This window comes from Notothenia rossii (assembly GCF_949606895.1).
Source record: "Notothenia rossii genome assembly, chromosome: 3".
Taxonomy (NCBI): domain Eukaryota; kingdom Metazoa; phylum Chordata; class Actinopteri; order Perciformes; family Nototheniidae; genus Notothenia; species Notothenia rossii.
Genome location: NC_136901.1, coordinates 43,648,967 through 43,661,396, shown reverse-complemented (window position 1 = coordinate 43,661,396; position 12,430 = coordinate 43,648,967). Strand labels below are relative to the sequence as shown.

The window sequence follows — 12,430 nt, the reverse complement described above, 5'->3', positions numbered from 1 at the left end:
CCGGTTATGGCTAGAGAGGATCCGTCTCGTGTAAAACTCTCGCGAGAGTTTGTGAGTCACGTGGCTGAATGTTTGCGTTTGGCAGGCAGCCTTTCCGTTACGATCGTTAACATCAGTGGGCCACAGCAAATGATGGTGAGACCGTGAGAAGCTAGACTATCTATTCATTATGTCAATTACAGGGAGTGTGATTGTTGAAATAGGGTGTTAGCGGTCTTGCTGTTCAAAGAATAATAACAACACTGTAGATCACCAACACTATGGTTTATTTTGTGTTCGCAGGCAAGACAACGTTGTCGCAGTAAAAGTCCCAAGATAGCCCCTGGTGCAATATAATGTTCCCTTTCAGTGTTTTACTATTATGTTTGATGTTTCTCTATTAAGTTTGCTGCATTAATGTGTATGTTGCATGTTACTGCTGTAGATGTGTTTCCGAGCCACTCCGATTACAACGAGAGTTAGGCCCATTCCCAAATCACCCGCTACACCCTACATACTCCCCTTCGGTATGGAAAGCCAAAGGTGCCATAATACGCCCGTATGTTCGTCCGTAATTTCGCACCAATTTACGTAAATTGGTGCGAAATTATGTATTAATTTGCCTTTCAATATAATAAATATATCAATTAATATAACCTGCCTTCATTGTCTTTTAAAAATAAAATCGCCTTACCCTTTTCCTTAACTCTCTGGAGTGTGAAGTGAAGGTTATTTTCTCAATGTTTAGATGTCTCCTTAAATCAACTTTTAAATGTACTTCTTATAACATGGCATGGTGTCACATGTCAAAATGTTCAGTAGTCTCTGGTCTTGCTAGAAATGCAAAGTCTCTCACCTTATGAGATACTAAGCTTAGAAATCCGATTTTTGGAAAACTTCAAAACTGTTGTGAAACACAGATGTACTCATGTCATCCATTTCTTTTGGTGTTTCAGATTTGGTTCACCAAAGTAGTGAAATATATAAATTACACTATAGGCCTGCCCTATATACATGTGTTGTTCATGTCTAAAATGAAAATGTGTAAATTATAATTTAGAGTAAAATATTTCCATCCCTCTACTTTCACCACAGAAAAGTTACATCAGGACTGATTCATATTCCATACGAAGGTTCATGTGATGATGTGTACAAATACAAATTGAGCATTAAACATTTTTATTCAACCAACTATTTATGTTAACATAAGAAACTGTAAAATCTCAATATTTACAATATCAGAACTTTCTCAACCAACTATTCATTATAAATGTAAAGACAGGGGGAGCAGTGTAATGGTCTGTCTTCCAGGACAGTGGGTCTGGCTGCTGTGTAGGTGGGGGTGATGGTGCATGGGCTGCTGGTGGCTGTGTCGGAGGGAGGTAGGTGTGATTGTCCCAGGTTGATGCTGGCGGCTGTGTGGGAGGTACGTCTGCTAGGAGAGACTTCTTTGCTGGCTGGGTTGATCGTGATGGCTGTGGTGGAGGCCTTTGTACCGAGGTGTATCTTAATCTTGTGGCAGGCACAGATGGAGGTGGAGGCCGCTGTAGTGATGCTGGTCCTCTGGTCCTTGGTGATGGCTCTGGTGAAGGCCCTTGAGCCACGGTAGATCTTGACCTGGGTGCAGGGCAGGCACAGATGGAGGTTCATGCTGCTAGGCCCAGGCAGCTGTGAAATCGGAAAGAAATATAGGACAATAATTACTACTAAGTTCATTAAAATATAAAGTTCAAGTTAAATGTTTCTCAAGCACAAATAACAATGCACAACTCAAAATAAAATGGGGAGGTGGGACAGGAGTCTCTCTCTCTGTCTCTCTGTCTCTCTCTCTTACAACCTATTTAACTATGTTACACCCACACAATGAAAGTACACTATTACTGTAATATTTACATTTACCTATCTTCAAATGGATCTGTGTTGTTGTTGTTGTTGCTGCTGTATTCTCCAGGTTCTGATGCTCCATCTCCACTGCTGCTAGTGTTAGAAGTCCGCTGTGCAGAGCTGGTAATCAGATAATAAGCCTGTTGAATAGGAGAAAAGAATGAAGCAGAGGGAAAGTTGCTGCTGTTTGTGTGGTTGTCCTAGCCAGAATTTATTAAACACATTAATAAATTCACTTACAAATTATATCCGTTTTCTCTATTTATCTAATCATTCTCTGGTACACGCCAATTTTTACAATATTCCAAAATCCTATGGAGAAATCCAGTTGCTTTTTGTCAAGGGAACCAGCAGCTTACTTCAGGGTCGTCCTACAAAAATACGTCATCACTGCACCTCTCTATTTCAGGCTGATAACCAAAAACACATTCGAAAAACACATTAACTTCAGTGTAGTGCTTATTGACATTAACAGGACATTGAAGCAATGGTGAAATACATTAAGTACAGAGATATTTTACTTAAGTAAACCACTGCATGAAAGCTATTAGAAACAAATATTTAAACATTAACAACCTTTCTGTTCTTATGAATACATAACCGTTTCTTGGAATCGAAACTAAAATGGTGAAACAAAAACCTACCGCACCCACAACATTTTATTTTACATGTGCAATGTCTGATGTCAAGACGCCATTGTGCTAATACAGCACTAGGCCATGTTTTGGCTCAGAGGAGGAAAACATTGCTTTGTTTGTTGTTACTCTGAGCTTTGAAGTCTGCCATACAGACTTTGCACTTTGGCGGACATCTTGTGTTGGTCAAGCTGCATGATTATTTTCTGAAGTACTTCAAAAGTGAAATGAAGGGGTTTTGGATATGCTATGTTGAGTGCATATAGCAAACCCAGAAGGAGGGCACAAGCTGAGGCAACTGAAGGCAGTTCATTCAGCACCTCCACGCCCTCGATGATGATGCCGATGTCTGCTGGTGGCTCCTGCAGTCCTTCCTCCTCCTACCGTATCACAAACACACCCATTGTTAGCTCCTCCATCTCCTTTTGAAGATTATCTGTTCTGGAGTCCTAGAGTAGGAGTAAATGACAAAAAACATCACTGGCATCACTTTGCACTAATATGCACTTAATATGGGACAATAATATCACTGGCCGAAGTCCTACTCTGTGATTACTCACTGATTATTCTGACGACTCACATGATCAGAACCTAATATTTAATTCATTTATCTCATCTGATCCATCTGCATTATTGCGAATATGTTGAGAAGGATTCATATTAATATCATTCAATTGTTGTCAAATTGTGGATATGCTGTGTGGCTGTCTGTGGGGGGGGGGGGGGGGGGGGGATGTCATGCATTGTTCTGTGTTTTGTGTTAAAATGTGTAAAATTCAACAGAGTATTTTTTTCTTTTAAAACATGCTAGGACTACTTTTTACATATACATGTTGTGTTTCGCGATATACTTGGGAAAATTACTAAAAACCCAAATTCCGATGCTATGCTTTAGTTATTCCTGATGAGCAGGTGGCATGGTCCGTCCATCAGTGTATGAATGGGTGAATGTGAACGTGGTGTTCAAGTGCTATGAGGAGTTGGAAAACCACAAAGGTGCTTTAAACTTACATGATGTCAAATGTCCAAGATTATGAATATAATTAAACCGGACAGGTTTTATTTTAGTAGAAAAATGTCCCTTTTACAGCATTAATATCAATCTAATATGTATTAGCACGTGTGCCTTTGACAAGCCGTGCTGACATGCAAATTGCAGTTAAAACTTACTAGATATTCCTTGATCAGCTCATCTGGATCTAAAAAAGTATTTTTCCATGTCTTCTCCGAACTTCTCCCACACCCGCTGCTTTGCCTCGGCCACGGCTGAGGCTACTGCCCTTAGGGCCTGTCGGTGCCTTGCAACTGCCTCGGGAGTCTCCCGGGATAACAAATCCCTGAAGGCCTCCTTCTTCAGTCGGGCGGCTTCCCTGACCACCGGTGTCCACCAGGAGGTTTGAGGGTTACCGCCTCTTGAGGCACCTAAGACCTTGAGACCACAGATCCCCACCACGGCTTCGGCAATAGAGGCTTTGAACACCGACCACTCTGGTTCAATGTCCCCAACCTCCACAGGAATGCACGAAAAGCCCCGCCGGAGGTGTGAGTTGAAGGCCTCCTGAACTTGGGCCTCCTCCAGACTTTCCCAGTTCACCCGAACTACACGTTTGGGCTTACCAGGTCTATCCAGAGGCTTCCCCCGCCACTCGAGCCAACTCACCACCAAATGGTGATCAGTTGACAACTCCGCCCTCTCTTTACCCGAGTGTCCAAAACATATGGCCTCAGGTCCGATGATATGATAACGAAATTGATCATGGACTTTCTGCCTAGGTCGTTCTGGTACCACATACACTTATGAGCATCCTTATGTTCGAATATGGTGTTTGTTATGGCCAATCCTTGACTAGCACAGAAGTCCAAGTGTCTCCATCATTGCCCACATGTGCGTTGAAGTCTCCCAGCAAGATGAAAGAGTCCCCTTCAGGAGCCCCATACAGGACTCTTTCCAGGGTCTCCAAGAAGGCCGTATACTCCAAACTGCTGTTTGGTGCATAAGCACACACAACAGTCAGAGTTTTTCCCCCCATAACCCGCAGGCGTAGGGAGGCGACCCTCTGTCCACTGGGGTAAAATCCAACAACGAAGCACCCAACCGGGGACTTGTGAGTATCCCCAAACCCGCCCGGCGCCTCACACCTTGAGCCACTCCGGAGAAGAATATAGTCCAACCCCTATCCAGAAGTAAGGTTCCAGAGCCGATGCTGTGCGTAGAGGTGAGCCCAACCAGATACAACTGGTAACGCTCCACCTCCCGCACAAGCTCCGGCTCCTTCCCCCCAGAGAGGTCACGTTCCACGTCCCAAAAGCCAGCCTCTGTCGCCCGAAGCGCCGAAGGGTTGAGCTTTGTTGAGCCCCTTCTCCGTTAAAAACTTCATTTTTGATTATTTTAAGATATAATTGACCGTTTTCTTTACTTTTTCCTTCTTTCCACGGGTGGGGGCGCATGGCAGGCCGCCTATGAGCTCCCAAATTCGGCCTGGAACCTCCAGGATTTGTGGGATAAACTCCATAAACTGACAAAGTCACCCAGAAATGTCACTTTTATAGCCCAAACATATATAATACAAATACATTTAAATAGTAAAAGGTACAATTATGCTCCGAATTACCCGAAATTTGATTTATATAGCCCCATGATAGTGAATAAAAATCATTTTCATGGAAAAAAGTGTTAAAACGCCTGATTAAAGCATATGCAGGACCCCAGTGAGCTCCAGACTATGTGCATTGTGTTAGGGAACCATATTAATGATAAATTAAATCATTTATATGCAACAATAATTATTACAAATCATTTTTAGGGGGACGACTGTGGAGAGGAGCCTGAAAATGACTCTCCAGCACCCCGGAGAAGCAGGCTGCGAGACCCACAGAGCGCAACCAGAGGACAGGCTGCTTCATTTCACTTTATTACCCATGAAAGGAGCTCGAATTCTGGGTACATGAGTGTTAAAAGTGCATTAAACTGTTTTAATTCAACAGCCGCTGATATTGACAGAAATCTGTCCATTTCGTCCACATTTGACTCACAAAATGTACAAGAAGGTAAAAACAGCAGAGTCACTGCTGTTAGGGTCTCAGACTCAAAGGCACACATGCAGAGATCCAGGGTGATGCACATGGCTTTTCTACCCAGCAATAAGTCTCTGAAACCTGGGGGAAAGTGGTGTGAAGAGAGGCAGAGCGCAGCCAGAGAGGAGTGGGCTGCGAGACCCACAGAGCGCACCGAGAGAGCTCCTCGCAGCACATGGCTCTTGCACCCAGACTGCACCCAGAGAACAGGCTGCTTCACAGCACTTTACAAGCCAGGAAAAGTGATTGAATCCTGGGTATACATGTTTTAAATAGTCTGATACCTCCAGGGCGCATCACCACATTTTACAAGCCAGGGAAGGTGCCTGAATCCTGGGTAAACATTGTTTAATTGTTTAAGTGTTTTTAAATGTGTGGAACAGTGTTTTGTCACTTTCAAAACTCTCCCGTCATTGGCCGGAGAAATTGGGTCGATGTTGTATTCAATCTGACCGTTAATATTCCAGTGAGACGAAGTACGTACAATGACCGGAGTGATCCCATGTTAATTTTGTCCCGAAACCGGAGCACTCCCTCACCCTAACCAAGTCTTCACCCTAAAATGAATGATTCCCCTTATGGGGACCACCATTTTGTCCCCATAAGGGAAGCCAGTCCTCACACGTGACTGTGTAAACAGATTTAGGTACCCACAAGGATAGTAATGCTAGGCCACACACACACAACGTAGATCCACACAATGTTTCATCTCGGTGAAACAAACAACTCGGAGATGAGAAGCAGACGGAAGAAGAAGCTGAAAACATGGACATCAATGAGGAGTTTCTTTTTGCTCCAATCATTTGTGTATCTTTATTTATGATTTGTTGCTGAGGCCAAAATGATTAAACTTACCTTGAAAAAAAAACTGAAAAACCCAACAAATGAAACTGAAACAGAAGAAGTATTTACTGTTCATCTGAGAAAATATAATCCAGATAAGGAACTAGTTTTTGTCCAGATCAGGATGTTATGTTCACTAAATAAAGTTCAAATGTCTTTATCTCTCTTTGGGTTTGAGAAGCAGCTCAAGGAGAAGACCAGAAGAGGGAAGGCTGAGAAGAAACTGAAGGACCTAAAGGAAGAGGTGGAGCGCAAGGCACACTTTTCACAAAATATTTAATCATCTTAATTTCTTTTATTGTTATTTTGAATTTGATGATATTGGACACACACACACACACACACACACACACACACACACACACACACACACACACACACACACACACACACACACACACACACACACACACACACACACACACACACACACACACACACACACACACACACACACACACACACACACACACACACACACACACACACACACACACACACACACACACACACACACATCTCATAAACACTTCCACTGAAGTAATGTTGTTTGTGTGAATGACCTCTGTATAAGTACTTTAAGTGTGAACAATATCTAAATGTACTTTTCTCTCCCTTGTTTTCATGTCCTCCATTAACATGGATTTTTCCTCTATATTAAAATATTCCAAGTGTAAAAAAATAGTAATTTATTCCGTCTGATGAGTTTGAACTTGTATTTTACAGATCTGGGTACCAATGTGTGATCCCAGTTATCCTGAAACGGACCTGGTGTGGAAGTATCTGAAGCCCTGGAGCTCTGGAGACATGCTGTAGTTCACCCTCTACAACAAAAATGGCCTGATCCAACATCGAATCTGTATACAATTCACTGAAAGACAATAACTAACCCCTTCTTTTCTGCTCGTATTATTTTCCTTCAGCTGATCTTACACTGTTTTTATTAAAGGTTGCAAATAAGCTCGTGCTCATCGTCTGCATAGCAACACAAGTAGATTTGCAACTTTTGATGCTCTTGTCCGCTTCCTCATGAAAAAGATGTGCAACATCTCTGAACAGATGTATCACCAACAGGAAAGAGTCATAAGAGAAGTTACCACGTTATAAACAATATACACACCATACATCAGGAACAGCATGACAGTCGTGATGCTCAAACAAACATTTTACTTTTATTATTCTGGTATTTCAACCATTCAAAAAATATTTTTCTTAAAATGTGTTGAACATATCTTTATTTTATATATTGTTATAAAAAAATATTTTTCTTCAGTCAAAACATTCTTATGAAAGGTGAGAATATGGAAATTAACAAAATAAAAGGTTTTGAGTTTACTGGATTTGAAATGTATATACGATCATTACAGAACTTATGAATCATATATTGTTGCCATTGTGTACGTTAAAACTATAATACAGCACTATATTTTCTGCTATGAAGATATAATCAATTTCAAATTGTATTTTAATTTGAAAAGTTCAGATGCTGATGAACAGTTTTGATATTTTCTTTTGGACATACCAACTTCCAAATATGTTTTTGTATACATGCCCCGTCAGTTAAATTAACAATATATTAAAACCACAATTTTGTATTTGTAAATTGATTTGTGAGTTGTTGACCCCTTCAGTTACCCAATAAAACCATACACGTTTTGCTGTTTCTACAAAGCCTCTTCTACTCCCATTTACATACAAAATGTTCTGTGGGTTGTGTCTGAGAAGCTGAAAGTATCACCAGTATCTGTGGAATCTAAAATAAAACTCAGAACAACATACCCTCAGCTCGCCTTTAAAAATAAATGCATGTGTCAGTCAGTACCTCTGTGGTTTTTAACTTTGTCTTGAGTGTGAGAAAGTCTAAAAAACCACTGCACGTACGACCCTGTGACACAGAGAAGTTACATACCTTACACTCAACCTGAGAAAAAGAAGAGATCGAAAAACGGTGAAGAAAGTGATAATGTCCTCGGCTCGTGGTGTTCATTGTGTTGATGACCAAACTATCTCTAATCTTTTTACTGAGTTATTTCTGTGTGACCCTGAGTTTCCCACAATGCAGCAGTCCCACCACCAGCAGCAGCAGAGCCACCATCACTACGGTGAACACAGTCCTTAAAACGAGGAGGACGTGAAGGGAGTGATCCGAGGAGGGAACAGCTGCAAACACAACACAACATGAATATATATAATCCAGAAGCTCCAGATATATCCCCAAATGTTAGCTTTAATGCATTATCTCACCTCTGACAATCAGCCAGCTCTCTGGTGATTCTCCACCTTCAGAGATGCTGCACTTGTAGAGTCCTTCATCAGATTTAGAAACCTTGTGGATGGTGATGTTCCCTGTAGAGCTGCTCCTGAGGAGGCGGCCATCTTTATAGAAGTCAGCTGAGAGGATGGAGGAAGTTGTCGTCTTGGTTCTGCAGCTCAGAGTCACAGATTCTCCCTCCATCACAGGAAGCACAGGACTCTCCAGGATCACAGAGCCACCTGAACAACAAAGGTTTTAAAGCCTTTCATAACATTTGAAGAAACTGCATACGTTAATGGCAACAACGCTACAGTCAACGAATCATGAATGCTAAATCTACCATAAAAGGTTTTGGCCCGAATCAATAAAAAGCCCCATTACATGTTTGCCCCATGTTTGTTCAACACTTCACTTTGTTGAGTGTCAAATAGCCTCACGTGGAGCACCGAACTCCCTCAGTATAACACACAAGCATGGCAGGAAGTAGATCACTCGGAAAGTTGGCGAGATAATCGAAACTCAGAAACGTATAAACAAAATGATGTCTGTCATTACAGTGATTGCTCACTTTGTTTGCACTAGTTTTGACTTATCTCTTCTTTTAGCTTTCTCTTAACATCTTTTTCGTTTCATTCCCAGAGAAAATCTCATACATTTCTAATCTCACCTCTGACAGACAGCCGGCTCTCTGGTGATTCTCCACCATCAGGGATGCTGCACTTGTAGAGTCCTTCATCAGATTTAGAAACTCTGCAGATGTTCAGGTTTTCTGTAGAGCTGCTCCCGATGAGGCGGCCATCTTTATAGAAGTCAGCTGAGAGGATGGAGGAAGTGGTCGTCTTGTTTCTGCAGCTCAGAGTCACAGATTCTCCCTCCATCACAGGAAGCACAGGACTCTCCAGGATCACAGAGCCACCTGAACAACATCGGGATCAAACATTCAGTTTGAGTTTTGTAGTAGGAGTTATTTACAATAGATTTAGACGAAGGCATTCTGAAGATACTGTGATGTAAAGTCAGGTTGTAACATGCCCAGAATAATTGAAAATATCAGAAATAAACAAAACACATTGATGAAGGAATCTGAAATGAAACAGTTATGAATAGTAGTGTATCGTCTGCATCGAGGTTCATAATATGAAACTTTTTTCGGATATCGTTGCAGCATTGAACGTTGAGTGTGTAATTTATATAATATTTGTAGAAAATTATTAAAATGACATCAGAGACAGAAGAAAAAACACAATTTGGTTTAGATTTGAAACAACTTGAAACATATCTGTTTGCAATTTTATGACTTTAATCCAATAGTAAGCTATCCTTAATGACTACGCTCAGCTTTGTGCACGCTGTTTGCTTTCATTGCACTTTCTTCATGAATTATGTTCTTTCTTAACAATATTAAGATATAAAAATGTTTTGTGCTTAAAAAGTATATTTGTATTATATAGTATATATACCTTGGCATCATTGCACTTTTTATGTTCTTCTAACAAACATTGTATAGAATCACGTTTATTGCTAATTGTTTTTTCCACATACAGGGAACTTGTTTAATATTTCATACATATACACAGAAAGAGATTGTTGCTGAGTTAATGTCAAAGTACCGGTGATAATGACGTTCACATAGTTGCTTTTCTTCCCTCCAGCCTCACACCAGTAATCTCCACTGTCCTCTTTATAAGGAGATTCAATGTTGCAATTCAACTCATGAAACGAGCCCCATTTTGAACCATCACAAGTTTCCTTTCCTGCTTTGTTCCACCGTGAAATGTTCACATCAGTCAAACCATCGAAGCCCACACATCTTAAAGAGACAGGATCCTATTCAAAGACTTGAAGTCTGGATGGTTCGATCCAAACATCTGCATCTGAAACTGATAAATACATTTGTTGTTGATATTAATATATAGCACATTAAATACAATTATGACCTTTATTTTTTTCCTCTTTCTTTTTGGTAAACAAGCTTCTTACCAACGTTCCGTTCACAGAGCTGCAGAAACACCATCATCCCTGCAGAGACAACAGAGACAAACATCACACAGAGTTCTTATATTAGATTTTATTACCTTGACTTTATTATTTAAATGTGTCTTTGATAGATAATACTTGAAAAACAACTCACCATTAACACATAGAATTCACAATAGAGAACAGCACAAATGGCCATTTAGCAGCAATAAGTAATAGCATCTATATGTGCTCTTCTTTATTATACATATATTTAAATATTTAATAATAAGCATAAAATAAATACAAGTTATTTTATAAGAGGTCTCACCTAGAATATCCTCTACATAAAAAAAATGTCTTCTCATGAATGAAAACATTTGAAACATCTTGTATTTATCCATATGGAGGAAGATTTATCTCAATATGATGTGTTTGGACGGATCAATAACCCGTGTCTAAATGTTTAAAGACCTCCAAAAATTCTAAAAACGACTTGTAAAATCACAAACTATTCATGAAAGATGTGTTAAAAAACTTATAAAATCAAGCAATATTGACAGAAATCTAGCTCCATATCTGTTCCTTTAGCTAATATAATCTAGTATAATCTTTATGTGAAAAACAGCAGGTAAAGACTCAGTACTCACACAGTGTGATGCAGAGCGCTGTGGCCTCCATGGCGTCTGGCTGCTGACTGAGTGAACCTCACACTGAAATACAAAAAGAAGAAGAGGGGTGGTCTCTTCCTGTTTGGCTCACTAATGAAACGCCTTGTAGCTCAGACGCGTGTCATGGAAGGAAATACGTGTCAGTGGTGGAGTTAATATTAGAGGCTGAGGCCAAAAACTCATATGTGAGAAACACAACTTTACGTCTTGATGTGTAGAACAGACAAACAGCATTATGACATGACGGAAAATACATTTTAAATACACACAACTACTGACACAGTGAGTACCACAAGGCTCATTTATTGCTAAAATGTTTGTTGTTTTCCCTGAAAAACATCATTGGCAGTTTTGATTTAGCTTTTAAATCCTTATTATGCATGTGATACCCACTCAATATATGTGTTTATTCATAATAATAATAATAATAATAATAATAATAATAATAATAATAATAATAATAATAATAATAATAATAATATTAACAATAACATTAAAAGGCACTTTGAAAAGGTGATTTCAACATAAATAACATCTGGTCAATGACCTGGTCCTTTGTTTGATTTGGTCAGAATAAAGCAACATCTACAATAGACCTGCATATTAAAGTCAAATATTTCATTTTAATTGAATTCACATCCTTAAATAATAATATTTAACAAACTGGCAGTTCGCCTCTATTACTTTCAACTGTTATGCAGGTGAATGTAGACTAAATGAGAATAAAAAGGTCCAGATGTACTAATGCATGTGTCTTGTGATTAGCAGTCCCTTTGTTAATAACACAACCTCGATCAGCCCTTCACTTAACCACACGGTACATCAGGCTACCTTAAAGTACTCTGTGTCCAGATACATTTAGTTTTACTGCACGTGTTTTCCGGGTGGTTTTCAGACGCTGGCTGCACGTGAGCTGAGGGGCCCGTCTACCTGTTTCTGTCTGTGGGTTCCTCGTGTGGTTTTTATTCTGAAAGTTAAAGAAGAAGAAGAAGCTGAAACTGTAACAAGGGGCTAAAGCTACAAGAGGAAGAACAGTGGCCCCCATGTTGGAGAAAAGTCTGCTAAAAGTTCACTATCTGTTGGTGGCTGCTAAGGGAAATGACCCACATGCAAACAAACTAGTTGCTTTTCAG

General features: G+C 40.1%; 1 protein-coding gene and 2 long non-coding RNA genes across 3 annotated transcripts; 1 reads left to right on the top strand and 2 right to left on the bottom strand.

The window, feature by feature from the left end:
- Positions 1-44: 44 nt before the first annotated feature.
- On the top strand, positions 45-8,331 carry LOC307031053. Its single transcript, XR_013805859.1, has 4 exons — positions 45-135; positions 5,303-5,439; positions 6,598-6,660; positions 7,143-8,331. It is a non-coding gene; the product is annotated as an uncharacterized lncRNA (long non-coding RNA).
- On the bottom strand, positions 1,142-3,172 carry LOC307031054. The gene is made up of 2 exons (XR_013805860.1): positions 1,879-3,172; positions 1,142-1,647 (listed from the first exon to the last, which is right to left on the bottom strand). It is a non-coding gene; the product is annotated as an uncharacterized lncRNA (long non-coding RNA).
- LOC307031052 (low affinity immunoglobulin gamma Fc region receptor II-like) lies at positions 7,942-12,430 on the bottom strand. Its single transcript, XM_079667786.1, has 7 exons — positions 12,129-12,430; positions 11,277-11,339; positions 10,651-10,689; positions 10,281-10,550; positions 9,338-9,586; positions 8,661-8,909; positions 7,942-8,576 (listed from the first exon to the last, which is right to left on the bottom strand). The coding sequence occupies exons 5-7, from the start codon at positions 9,546-9,548 to the stop codon at positions 8,443-8,445; spliced, it is 594 nt and encodes a 197-aa protein (XP_079523912.1). The 5' UTR covers positions 9,549-9,586; positions 10,281-10,550; positions 10,651-10,689; positions 11,277-11,339; positions 12,129-12,430; the 3' UTR covers positions 7,942-8,442.

Bases quoted from the DNA above. Each gene is read 5' to 3' on its own strand.
- LOC307031052 (XM_079667786.1), bottom strand. From the start codon at position 9,548: ATGGAGGGAGAATCTGTGACTCTGAGCTGCAGAAACAAGACGACCACT. The intron at 8,910-9,337 runs GTGAGATTAGAA...TTTGTTGTTCAG, and splicing joins GAGCCGGCTGTCTGTCAGAG to GTGGCTCTGTGATCCTGGAG. The intron at 8,577-8,660 runs GTGAGATAATGC...TTGTGTTTGCAG, and splicing joins GAGCTGGCTGATTGTCAGAG to CTGTTCCCTCCTCGGATCAC.